General features: G+C 41.6%; 1 protein-coding gene across 1 annotated transcript in view; it reads right to left on the bottom strand.

Annotated features, from left to right (window-relative positions):
* THRB (thyroid hormone receptor, beta) overlaps window positions 1-14,095 on the bottom strand; it is a 549,876-nt gene that overhangs the window by 159,290 nt on the left and 376,491 nt on the right. The window contains exon 3 of the mRNA XM_006851626.1: window positions 1,914-1,977. Within this exon, the coding sequence (XP_006851688.1) occupies window positions 1,914-1,935 (22 nt within the window). The 5' untranslated portion in view covers window positions 1,936-1,977. The remainder of the gene's footprint in view (window positions 1-1,913; window positions 1,978-14,095) is intronic.

Genomic DNA, 14,095 nt, shown 5'->3' with positions numbered 1-14,095 from the left:
GGAGAGCCTGGGATGGGAGGTTTCTATTATACTCTGTCTATCTTGACAGTAAGCAAATACAATTTGATTACTCACTGTTGTGCTAATTTTGGCCATCCTCATACGTCTCAGGAGGGTATGTTTTTGGAGAGTGCATTTCTGGAGACTTTTTCAGGTGAGTAAGCTATCATGGAGTACAGCCATCCTTACTCAGTGCCTTAGCCCACACTGTCCTTTATCAGACGGTGCTATTTTCCATAGGTTTTGCATAGGGCTTCCTGCTGTCTAAGATGTGTGTATTCACACATACATGGCCAGCCAAGGTTTAAGCCATCTCCCTTTCTGACTGAGATCTCCACTCACACCAGCACAGGAGGCTCTAAAGTGAAACTTGGTATATCAAATTTCTACTGAATGAGAAGGTTTATAAGATGGAAGAAGTGAAATTTAAGTGAATTTTGGTTTAACTGGCAGTGGAATAGAGAAATACAATGAGAAGGTATGTGATTTTTGAGGCTCTCAGTCCTTATAGGTGTGAATCGTCTGTTTCCTCAGGCACCGCATCTTTTTGCTGCATCAGAAGCTCAAGTAGAAGAGGCAGAGAAGTAATGGGGGAGATGTAATGTTTATGATATTTGGGGAAGATTCTAAACTTTAAGAAGACTGAATAGCAATACTCAATTGTTCAAACTTCTCAGGTCTATTGGGGAATGTGTTCTTGGAGGAATTGTCCTGCACACTTAATTCCTCACTGGAAGTCCAATGAATGGATTATCCAAGGAAGGGTGGGCCATGTCAGTTTGCATTCAGGACATAAAGGGGTCTAAGGATATCTGTCTCTCTGCCTTGGTAGCCAAAAGAATAATCATGAGTTTGGGGCTATTCTGGAAGGTGTACATCGTAGGTTGTAAACTAATGGCTCATGGTTTGAATTTTGAAATGGCCCTGTAGACTTTGCTACTTAAAAAAAAATTAACACTGACATTTAAAAACTGGAACATTTCATTTAAACTCTGTATTTTCAACCTCTGAAAATGTGAAATCTCTTCATTTCTGATTGTCAATGATTGCCCAGAGTAGAAGGCTGGCTTCCTTTCAGAGAGAGGCTGAGTTCTTCAATTTTGTTGATTTATTTTAGTTTTCCTTGTACCCAACCTGAATCAGTCATTTGTGTTATATGTCTGGCTCCAAGAGTCTCTGAGTTTGCAACCCCTGCTCAATGAATTGCACAAGGAATCTTTGCTATCATAATCTTCTATTCCTTTTCTGGTCATTTTGCCTCTCTTTTGATATTCATTAACTGTTTCTATCTTACTTACACCTTAAACGTTCTAATCATATTCCATCCTGTCTCTACTGCTGTGTAGAACAAAGAGCCCATTTTGGGATAATGCATGGACTTTGTGGCCACTAAGTGTGTGATCAAAGTCAATAAAATAAATATAAAGAATGAAAACATTTAGTGAGCAAAGACAATCTTAGGATGGTTAAGATTAACCTATTTCTGTCAATGATCATTTTTTCTCTATGACATTTCTGGTGACGATGCCTATCATAGTTTTTGAAGAAGGTGGAAGTACATTTACAGGGATAGGGTCTAAATCAGATAATCTCTGAGTATTCCAGGTGGTACAAATGATAAAGCCCTCAACTGATAGCTGAAAGATTGACAGTTCACATCCACCAAGGAAAAAAAGGTCTGGTGATTTACTTTTGAAAAAACTGTCAGTGAAAACCTTGTGGAGCACTGTTCTGCTCTGACACACACAGGGTCACCAAGAATTAGAAATGACTTGGTAAAAACCGACTAATCACACTTATTAGTTTGGAAAGGATGGTTGGTAAGCCATTCAGCTGAGTCTCACAGGAACTCATAGTTCACTTTCAGGGGAACACAAGTAAAGATACACAAGAAAATAAAAGAATATATTTACCTGTCATACTGTTGGGAGTCATAGGTTAGTAATCATTCTGGATCCTTTTTTTCACTGACATCTCCTGCAAAGAAAAGACAAGAAAAAAATATACCCACAGGTTAAACCACCACCAGTAGTTATACGAATGTGCACTTTTTTCTAAAACAATTTACATGAATTAATTAGCTCGTTTGTCTTTACAACATTCCTTCAAAGCAAGATTTGTTTCTCCCAACTCAGGAATGGGAAAACTGAAGCTCCGGCAGGCTACATCATACATGTACATTTATAAAACTTCTGATTTTTCTTTCCCCTCAGGGTTTCTTCTATTGGACTTCACTGCCACGCTTCTTTTCTCAGACAGAAGTTTTCCCTAAGGAAAGGGCTAAAGACTTGGGTGTATGTATACTTCTGCAGGATTTGAAAAGTGATTTTTAATTCCATATGAAACATACAGAAATGAGATATTACAGTCGGTATCTCATAAGTTTTCAATTTCTTATCCTTAAAATACGTGAAATAATACCTACGTATGTTCTCCATATTTAAGGCAATAAAAATAATTATATACTTTCATATTTCAAGGTATTAGGTAGAGGGCAATATCTGGGAATGTTCTAAACACATTCAGGAAGAGACTTCAAATCAGAAAAATGGGAATTTGTATTTCCTTAATTGCACTATCAACAAATAAGGCATACTAGGGTCTTAATGAGCTCTCGTGGCATGGGAGGATAAGAACTGAACTGCTAACTGCAAGGTTGGCTGTTCAAATCTACCAGCTGCTCTATGGGATAAAAACAAGACTTTCTTCATTTATAAAGATTTACAGCCTTGGAAACTCTACAGAGGGTTGATATGAGTCAGAATCAACTCATTGTCATTGGGGTTGGTCTAGTGGTCTTAATAGCCACAATTGGTCTCTATTTACCTGGAGCAACAGGGGACTAAGGAGAGTCAGGAACAGGAGGAGAATATGTGATATGTGACTAATTGTCTCCCTGAACAACTGCCTCCGTTGCCACATGATATTAGAACTGGATGGTGTGTGGTTACCATTACTGAATATTTTGATCAAAGATAGTTTAGAAGAATCCTGACCGAAACGGGAAAAATACAGAACAGGATTTCAAATTCTCATAGGCTTCAGACTCTCTGGAGACAAGGGGGATTAATGAGTTTCTGTTAACAGGGAAGGAACAAATCAGAAAATGAGAAAGATTACACAATTTGAGAAGGGCAGTGAGGAGGAAGAGTCAGGGTTCTAATGTGCTTGCAAGGTGTGCTGAGGCGAATGAAGGATTAACAACGGGCACTACTAATAGGAAGGGATGACTCAGGTCTGTGTCTAGTTGGTTAAAGCAACTATTGTTCACTGAAGGGATAAGTCATAGGTCTCTGTACAATTGGTTAAAACAAGTCATATTGTTCACTCACTAGGGATATGTTTTCAGTTAAAGCTAGTGAGCATCCACATATTAGTCCTAATATGGCACTGAGAATTAACGCGCTGGACTGCAAAGTCGGTTTGAACTGCAAAGTCAGCGGTTCAAGCTCACCAGCTTCTCCTCAGAAACCCTATACGGGGTTGCTATGGGTTGAAACTGACTCAATGGCACTTAACAACAACAACAAATAGTCATGATTCTTTAAAGCTTCATCAGTTTAGCATCAATTAAGAGAAACATGGTTTTCAGTTTTGATACCTTCTAGGCAAATCTTGATCTAAGCCATGGTATTTTCAGTAACCTCAGATGCTATAAAGTAAAAGTTAGTGAGTAAGGAAGGCTATAAAAGAATGGATGCATTTGAGTTATGGTGTTGGAGGAGAATATTGAAATACCATGGACTACCAAAAGAACCAATTTATGTTAGAAGAAGTACTGCCAGGCTGGCCAGAATTCATCTCTCATACGTCAGACATATGACCAGGAGGGATCAGTCCCTGGAGAACGGTATCATGTTTGGTAAAGTGGAGGGTCAGAGAAAAAGAGGAAGACCTCCAATGAGATGAATTGGCACAGTGATGGCAGCAATGGCCTCAGGCTTAGAATGATTGTGAAGTTGGTGCAGGACTGGGCAGTGTTTTGTTTTGTTGTTCATAGCTGTTGCCAACTCGACGACACCTAAAAGCAACAGCAATAGGCAACTCTAACTGAAGTGGAAAAGGCATTGGTTAAGGGCCTCCTCTATACAGACACTGCTCAGAGAATTCAAAGATAACACTGCCACCTGCCTACAACCCAAACCTTTTAGTTAGCAACCTAACACTTAACCTACATGGCTCAACCAGGTCTCCTAATCTGCCCATATATTGCCTGAAAATTAAGAAGCCTCCAATTTAACAGAGGGAAAGAATCACACACACAAATAAATGTAAAAAGCAGCGCAAGCTTCATATTAAGTGTCTCTGCAGCGTAGACTGGCCCAAAAGGAATAAGAGAGAAGCCATTTTGAAGTCTGACAGTCCGGACAGGCTACTGAGTGGAGGTAATCCTTGCCCTGAAGGTCTAATTTTGAATAGGTCTCTCCACAATTGGTAATTTAGTCATTTATTCTTGTCCTTGTGCTCCAAAGGCACATGGGGAACTCTACAAGTCATACACTTTATACAGAAAAGCTGAGCACCTTTACAGATCATGCATGTTTAAATCAGGGGGGTGATGATATGAAGTGGTTGGAGCTTTTGAAGGCTTCATGAGGCTGTAGTGTGGGAAGCAGGGTGTTTAGACAGTTACAGCAGTAGTGCAGGAGAGAGAGGGAGGTGATAGTGGTGAGAAGGTGAGGGACTCCAATGACATTTGGAGGTGGAAATAAGATGGCAATGAGTATGATATGAGCATTTAGTACTAGGATAAACACTGTGGATGTAAATAGGTGAAGGCCTGTTCTCTGCCCAGAAGGAATTTACAATTTACAAGCTGACAGGGAAGACAGAGCACACAGGTGAGGATGGTGCTGAGTCGCCTAGGGCTGAAGGGCTGAAACCTTCCTCTGCCGACTCACACCATTCCTAGTTCAGGTGCCATGTCTCTTTAAGGGATGCTCACTTCACTTGGAAGAATAGAAAAGTGAGACATTTACCTCTCAAACACATGAGATGCATTTATATTTAAACAATACAAATGACAGCAAAATTGTTATTGATCTCTCTGAAGAGGAAGTGGAACTATCATTACCACTTTGAGGACAGGTTCAGGGATTTTAGAGGGCGTTGAACTTCATACACCCTGCTGTGGGAGCCCTCTTGGGCTGCGTAGACAGAAATACAGCCGGTACACAAGGGCGGGTCAGGCTGTATTTGGCTGCTGCATTTTAAGCAAGACAGTCTCATGGAGAATGCCTAGGATAATGGAAGCCATATCTTACTGAAAGGTTGAAGGAAACCTAGAAAAGGGAGGAGCCGCATGCAAGTTAGACTGTTGTTAGGTGCTGTGGAGTCACAGTTCTGACTCATAATGACCCTGTATAGGGTTTCCAAAGCTGTAAATCTTTGCTAGAGCAGAAAGCCTCATCTTTCTCTCGAAGGGCAGTTGGAGGGTTCTAACCAATGATCTTGAGGTTCGAAGTCCAATGCTTATTCTATAGAGCCACCAAGTACCATGGAAATTGGCTTGTTGTTGTTGTTGTTGTTAAGTGCTGTCAAGTCAGTTCTCACCCATAGAGACCTTGTGTAGATAGGATTTCTGAGGAGTGGCTGGTAAGTTTGAACCATCACCTTGCAGTTCAAACTGACCTTGCAGTCCAGTGTTTATATCACAGACGTTAGAAGTGGCCTTCAAATATCTGTGAATCTATCATGTGGCGGAGAGCTTAAGCATGTTCCAGGGACTGAGGGCCAGCAGGGAGGTGTTGCCAGAGGATGGGAAGTTTTTCTGCTCTACCTCTGCATGGGCAGTAGTGGCTCAGTGGAAGAACTCTCACCTTTCATGTGGGAGATTCAGGCTCAATTCTTGGCCCATATATTTCAGTCCATGTCATTATTCATCTCTCAGTGAAGGTTTGTATGCTGCACAGGTTTTAGCAAGCTTCTAGACTGAGATGAAGTAGGAAGAAAGCCCTACAGATCTACTTCCAAAAATTAGTCAATGAACACTCTGCAGAGCACAATGGTCTAATCCACACACAATCATGGGATGGTGCAGGACCAGGATCAATGTTGTTGTGGTTGCATGTCATCGAGTCAGTTCTGACTCATAACAACCCTGTCTAGCGTTCCTGAAGAACAGCTGGTGGGTTTAAACTGCCGGCCTTGGGGCTCCAAGTCCAGTGTTGATCCTACAGCACCACATAAGTAGTCTCCATTGTGCATTTTGTTGTTATTGTTGTTAGGTGCCATCGAGTCGGTACCGACCCATAGCAACCTTATGCACAGCAGAATGAAACACTGCCCGATCCTGGGCCAACCTCACTACTGTTGCCACGCTTGAGTCCATTGCTGCTGCCACTTGGGCAACCCATCTCGTTGGGGGGGTCTTCCTCTTTTTCTCTGACCCTCCACCTTACCAAACATGATATCCTTCTCCAAAGACTGGTCCCTTTTGACAATATGTCCAAAGTATGAGAGACGAAGTTTGGTCATCTTGACCTCCAAGGAGCACTCTGGTTGCACTTCTTCCAGAATGGATCTATTGGTTCCATGGCATTTTCAATTATTTCCTCCAACACCGTAACTCAAAAGAATCAATTCTTCTACGGTCTTCCTTATTTACTGTCCAGCTTTCACATGCATATGAGGTGAGGTCTCCATAAATTGAGAGAAAACACAACAACCTAACAGCACCACTTTAGGCCTAAGGAGAAGCTTATTTTATAGGTAGAGGTGATGGCACCTCCCCTCCACCTTGAGCTTCTGAGAACATCAGTATCTTTATTCTGCAATAAAACATGAGATCATATGTGTGATATGGCTCTAGGGACTTGAAAAAGGCTAGTTTCAAGCTTGGCCTTCACATTTTTCTATAAACTTTCATATTTTAGCTCAATGGAACTCAGCTCTTTGGCAGTGGTGGTATACTCACGAACTGTGAAGAGAACAAAATCTTTTTTTTTTTGCTTTGAAAAATGGACAATTTGTCATATATTTTCAGGGGATGCACAGACTCCACACATGCACATCAAACCCACCCACAGATGCCAGATTAAGCTTTGACTTCAAGCTTTGATTGCTGTTAAAATGCAAATAGTTCAGTGGAAGATACAGATTGATGTAAACATAATCTAGTGAACAGAATTAAAAGGAGACATGAAAGCTATTTTTGGTTGGGGCAAAGAAAAAGGGACTTGCAAGCAGTAGATATATTTGTGGGTGGATGAAAGATAGAACTCTGATAAGCAATGCTGGATGTCAAAGAGGAATCCATCAATGCAAGGATTTGACCCAAGGCTGCCTCTTTTGCTCCATTAGATATTAAACCAGGCTCCCGGTCACTCAAGATGAGTGACTCAAGGTGCTTGCCCTTGGAGGCCTTGGGAGAAGAGCTGAGCCAATTCAGCAGCAGTAGACTTGGACTACAGGGATAAAGTGTGTGTTTGAGGGCAGCGAGTTGGGTGTGACTAACTCTCCCTAAATGGGTAGACATGGTGGTGCCATTTAAGCTTGGATTTGAAAAATCATTCAGGATTTTCTTTTCCCGTCTGGGGGTGAAAACCATGGCTCAGGAACAACAGAAGAGTTAAAGGCATAGCATGATGCAGGGTATGTATGTGTTGGGGACTTCATGTAGAAAATGGCTAAGACTGAAGTTGCTGGTGTAGTATGAGTGCCAGATGGTGAAGGGTCTGGAAAAGTATGCTGTGGAATTTGCGCTTTATCCTGTGGGAAATGAGGAGCCATTGAAGGACCTTAAGGGAGTAACCCAATTTGATGTTTGTTTCAGAAAAATAACTCTGCTGCGTTGTAGAATAAGGCTGACTCTTCGGCTGACTCCTTTGCTGATGCCTCTCTGAGTGGTATTATTGCTATCTTCTGTCTTAGTCTTCAAGGCCACCAGTGCCAGAGAAAAATGCCTCTAGTGTCATCTTGTAGAAATCTAGCACACTCACCCAGACCACAAGCCCCATCTACTTGCCTTTCTTTTGCTACAGAAACGATGATGTTGAAAGGGCAATTGTAAAAATTACTGCTTCCATACAGACCTGTTGAGACTGAGTCATTGTGTATATGATCTATACACAATTAATAAGAAATTCCCTTCTCACAGGGTATAGGAATAAGTAAAGAACTCAAATAGAAGAGAACAGAGGCAAGGAGTATTTAAATCATACAACACCCTGACTCACCTTTTCTACTTGTGGGCAAAACTAAGTTTGTGAGTGTGGTTTCAAAAAACCAGCAAAAAAGTAAAAAGCCAGCACAGTTAAACTGTAGGTGGGGCTGGTTAAAAGGGAACACGGGTCTCTGAGTTTGTTAATATAATAACTTGAGAACAGCAGATGCTCTGCCCTCTTGCAAGGCAGAGTCAGAATTCCTGCACTGGGGATAGTGGGAAATTCAGGAACCACATAACAGGCATCATTCAGTAAATTGCTATTGACTGCTTTAATTTTATTTCAGATTTGGCAATCACTGTACATGCTTTGCTTTCAGGAAGGAAACAATACAACCAGGGTCAATGGTTAAACTTGAACTTCATTAGCCTTGCCTGATTTTTGGTTCTTGATCAAATGATTAACCCTCACTTTCATTTCATGCATCCTTTTTAATTCAAGTTCAACAGTCTCATTCTATTCTTCATTTTTACTGAGCTCCATGCCAAATTATCATCCCCGCCCCTATGCTGTACTCCCTTCTCTCCTTTTCCACCTCTCTCAAGCAGGTCACCACAGTAAACAGGACACTTACCAACACAATGACATGGGACCTTCAGACTGAGGAGTCCCTTCCCAAAGTGGGAATAAGGTTGTCCACATCTAAGGGGGATGTGTGAAGTAGGCCACATCTAAGGGGGATGTGTAAAGTAGGGTAAAATGCACTTGATGGGATAACTTTTTCTTCTACCCCATGCTAGTTTCTGAGGTTACAACATGAATGCAATGCTGGTAAGGGCAGCACTCTTGGAGTCAGAGTGGGCTTTAACACAAAGATGCCCCTTCCAAATCTATAGCTCTATGCTACATTTAATTTATTACCACACCAAATAAAATATGAAACACACTTTAGCTAAGTATAGTAGACACAGAAACATTAAGAAGAAACTGCCAGTAGATCTTTTAGGATGCCATCTCTAAACAAATCAACTTGACCATCTACTATGTTTGTACCATAGTTTCCTCCTAGCTACCTTTCGTTATAAGTTAACTATATTTCAGAATGCTTCTAAGAAGTAGAAGCTAGTTTCTTAACAGGAAAAAGGTGGCTTGAGGAAACATCTCACACAACAGAAAACAAATCACTGAAACAGATGTCCTGTTAGCCAAAGCGAGCTGTTAAAACTGCCTCTACTGACACCTGGTGGCGAGTAAGATAGTTTCCCTGTGCCATAGAAAAGCTTAATAAAGTGTGAGTGTGAGTGTGTGTGTGTGTGTGTGTGTGTGTGTGTTTTGCAAGGATTGGAAACACATTCATCATGTCAGGGGAATTAAATAACGCCTGAGGAATGAGGGTACCACGCACAACCACCAGATGCCTGAATATATAATTGTGGTTAGATGACTCACTGCATGAAAAACAACAAAACGATAATGTGAAAATGCAACATTAGGACCGAAGCAAATGATTTATTACTTTTGATTTTGTTTTACAAGTGGTTGATGTGCACGAATAAGACAACGACAGCAAAACAGAACCCACTCCCTTGCCTCTGCCCTCAGATAGTTTCATAAGAAAAGACTTGACCACTTGATAGAGGTATCATCTAGTTAAAAAAAAAAAAAATTAATCTTTTCCCAGGGAGATGGCGTCTCCCAGTCTGAACTGGCACGCAGCTGACTTTGGAATCTGCAGCAAGCTCCTTGTAGATTTTCAAGCCTGGGATAAAAAGAATAATCTTCCTAAGGGTATGTTGGAATCGTGGTGTGGTGCTGTAGGTTAAGCGCTGGACAGCTTAAACCACAGTCAGTGGTTCAAATCCAATAGCCGCTCCTCAAAAACTCTATACAGGATTGCTATGAGTCAGAGCCATTTCAATGGCACGTAACAACAACAACAATGGTATGTTATGAAAATGACTTTGCTCCTAAAAATCCATTACAATGAAAATAAAATAGTCCTAATAAATATTGCTAGAATTGTTTATGTTGTGTGCCCTTGAATCTGTTCTGACTTATAGCTTTCAAGGGTGGTTGATGGGTTTGAACCGTCAACCTCGCCACACCAGAGCTCACTATAATTGTTTATGACTTCTTAAATGTCAAACGGCAGGTGAGGTGGGGTTCGGGGTGGCTCCCACTGCAAAGTTCCTACAGAAATAGACTTCAGGATTTTATACTGTCTCCTTTCCCTTCATTAGGTTCTTGCTTGATGTTGTTGTTAGTTACTACAACCTTAAGTTTGCAGAAGACTGACCACTTCAGAGGGGTTTCAAGGCTGTGTTTTGGAAGTTGTTTGCCAGGCCCGTCTTTCAAGAACCCTCTGGATGGATTCAAACCACTAACATTTCATCTACTTTGCTTCATTAGGGACTCCTCTTATTTGATACTAAAACCAAACCTCACTGCTGTCGGCTCAATTCTGACTCACAGTGACCACATGGGACACAGCAGAACTACCCTTAGGATTTCCAACACTGTAAATCTTTACTGAAGTAGACTGCCTTATCTTTCTGTCATGGAGTGGCTGGTGGGTTCGAACTGCTGACCTTTCGGTTAGCAGCCCAATGCTTAGTCCTCCACTTCACCAGGGTTCCTTTGTTTGGGCTAAGTTTAAACCAAATTCAACGCTTTCCAGCCCGGACTTTGTTTTCCAGCAATCTGTGTTAGGAGATGATTTACAGGAATGTGCTAGAATAAGTCCCTTAATATGTGTAAAAGTTCAAATTTGTAAGAATTAATTTATTATGTTCAAGTCATAAAAAGGGGCTGTCACACTTATAGAGAATTTAAAGCTGCTAATATTTTTTTTTTTTAAATCACAGGAATTTTGGATGAGGATGAGTCAGGGAGGTGGGATGAGAGATATAGGTAGGAAGAAAAGGGGGAACAAACAGAGTCTCTAAAGATGCAAGGGTAGCTACAACCTTCTTTTAGTTCTCCCCTTGACATTTAAGTTAAATTCAGAATGCATGTTTCCTAAAATATGCTGTTTGAATGCAAGATTATGATCAAAGAAAAAGTGTCTCCTTAACTGTACAGTTAAAATATACTTCCTCCTGGGGACAAGGATTCCCAAATTTCTCAGTTCATGGCATAGTTTCTGTTTCAGTAATTTTTTCACAATGACCCTATGTCAAAAGAAATACCATAACGTTTTTTTTTATTAAATAATTAGGTCCAAACAATATAAAAGCAGTAGCTTATGTGATGTCTGAACAGATTTTGCTGTGTCTTCTTCAGAAATCAAAAATGTCCCTATGGTTCTATGATGCCCTGGTACACAGTTTTGGAACCATGGTTGTAGCAGCTTTAGGAATCGATGAAAAGTTCAATGTTGTGATTTACATGACTTCTCTCCACCCCTCTTTGTGAGACCCTGGTCACATTATTTGACCTGTAGGGAATGAGCAAATGAAACACAGAGTGAACTCTGTGTAGGATATAAGGCAGTCCCTGGACATAAAGGAATTTCCTCCATCATTTAACAATGTTTCCTGAGCTCCTGTCATCTGGCACAATGATGATGAAGTCTATGAAAAGACCATCCTGCATCATCTAAGAAGGGAGAAGCAATAAGTCACGTCATCACTGAGAATTACAGGGATGCCAAAGGTAGTGGAGAAGTGGGCAGTATACCGAACGCTTTAAGTTCTTAGGTGGAAATTTGACAAATGAGCATGAGACCCTAAACACACCAGAATACTTGTAGTTTTAAGTGGCAGCTCACCAGCATTTCCATTCTATTATATGAATCAGGCTGCAAACCATAAGGTCAGCAGTTTGAAACTACCAGTTGCTCCATGGGAGAAAGATGAGGCTTTCTACTCCCATAAAGATTTGCAGCCTCAGAAAACCTGTACAGGGTCGCTGTGGGTCGGAACCGACTTGACGGCACTCAACAACAACAACATGTCTCTGTAAAGGAGCTCTGGTAGCCTTGTAGTCATGAATCGGGCTGTTAACCTCAAGGTCAGCAGTTCAAAACTACCAGCTGTTCCGCGGGAGAAAGATGAGGCTTTCTGCTCCCGTAAAGATTTACAGCCTCAGAAACCCTGCACAGGGTCGCTGTGAGTCGGAACCGACTCCACGATACACCACCATCACTATGTTTCTGAAGGCAGGCCAGAAGGGCTGGTCTAAACTAGTGGTTCTCACACTTCGGAGAATACCTGAAGGGCTTGTTAATATACAAATTGCTGGGTTTTACCCTCTGATTCAGTTAGTCTGGGATAGTGGGACCTGAAAGCCTATATTTCTAGCAAATTCCCAGAGGATCTGTCTACAGTTTCCAGGGACCACACTTTGAGGACCACCAGACTAAACATCACAGAACATGTAAAAGGAACTGAGCTGTCATCTTGGTAGGCTACACTTGATGCTGGATAGGCATCCTCACTGCTCCAATCCTGACTAGCACGCATGCAGATTCATCTGGAACATTTCCAGGGAAGGAACACTGACTTTGAGGCAGGGCACCCAGTTCTCTTGGGGGACAGTTATCTTCTCTGAAGGCCAATTGCATTTCTGAAGTGCATCCCGGAATTTAGAACACTTTAGTCATGCAGTAATACATTTAAAGTAAGATGTAACATGTGAGGAAATTTTGCATTTTCAAAGACATTGGCTTGGTACTCAGCTCACAGGTCTAAGTACCGGCACAGTCACGGAAGCTACAGTCAAAGTGGTTCTCAGTTCTCAAACTGGGGGGCTGAAGGGGGCGCGGCTCACCGCAGGATTACCTGAGGAGCCCGGCTAAGTATCTCCAGGCATGTGTGCTTAGAAAAGACTTCCCAAGTGATTCTGTTGACAACTTGTCATAAGAGAAATGCTTGTGTATGAACATGCGTGTGGGAAAGGAGTTCCCTACTATTACCCTCTTAACCCTTGAAACCATTTACTGCTGCTCTATGCTCTAAGGGGCCCACGAGCATGCTCATCAATTGAAATTCCTGGACACAGCCCACTGTGTTATATCCTATTGACACCCTCCAGCCTGCAGAGAACTCTATTCCTTTGACCTCGAATGGTGGCAAAATCAGGGACAGAGTACTCTGTTTCTTGAAAGGACATTGCTCATGAAAAACCATTAGCTGTGAGTTTGAGAACAGATTTAAAAAGAGGCGCTTACTACAGCACCAACAAACCAACTGTAACTTCCCAGTGGACTTCAACTGTATTCTCCACTCTCATCTGCTTCTTCAGTCCCAGGCATTTGTTTCTTTAGAACAGGGTTCTCAAAGCGTGGAGCCGAGGTAGCAGTATCAACATCAGCTTATTGGACATGCAGAAGCTCAGGTTCTATCCCAGACTTACAGAATCAGACACTGAGTTGGGGCTCTGCAATCTCTAGGTACTTCTGATTCAGGAGTTTGAGAACTACTTACTGACTTACAGTATTTGTGTGTTTATCTGTCATTGTCATAGATTACAGGATCCTCAAAAGGATCCTCCCTGCATAAGCTAGTACTGTTAGTTCATAGTAGGTGCTCAAGAAACATTTGCTCATTCTTGAAATTGGGCAGCTATAATACCTGCTCATGAGAGTGAATAAACACTCCTGTGGTATGCAACCTCAGGAGGATGCCAAATCGGGGTCTTAAATCATCTCCTATTTCTTATGGGTTGTATTTTCCATATTTACAAATCAGCATTCTCTAAATCCTCTCCAAGTTTTTCACATTCCTTTCAGCTCAGGAAGCCAAAAACAAGATGCCATGTTTTAGTCAGTGCCTGTTTCCTGATGGGGGTTGAGGGGGGTGGGGGAGGGCATGTCTATGTGATTCTTAAATTCCATACTCCCGGCATCATGATTATTTTCCAAACAATAGAATGCGATTGCTGATTCATGTTTGGCTCACTGCTTCAAGCATCTTTTTTCCCTGCTGTCCTTGTACCAATGCTACACAATAATGTTCTATTCATCTCTCTGAATTAGAAATGCCAACAGC

This window comes from Chrysochloris asiatica, unplaced genomic scaffold (genome assembly GCF_000296735.1).
Source record: "Chrysochloris asiatica unplaced genomic scaffold, ChrAsi1.0 scaffold00030, whole genome shotgun sequence".
Lineage (NCBI taxonomy): Eukaryota > Metazoa > Chordata > Mammalia > Afrosoricida > Chrysochloridae > Chrysochloris > Chrysochloris asiatica.
The sequence above is the reverse complement of the archived record's forward strand: the minus strand, read 5'-3'. Positions and strand labels throughout refer to the sequence as shown.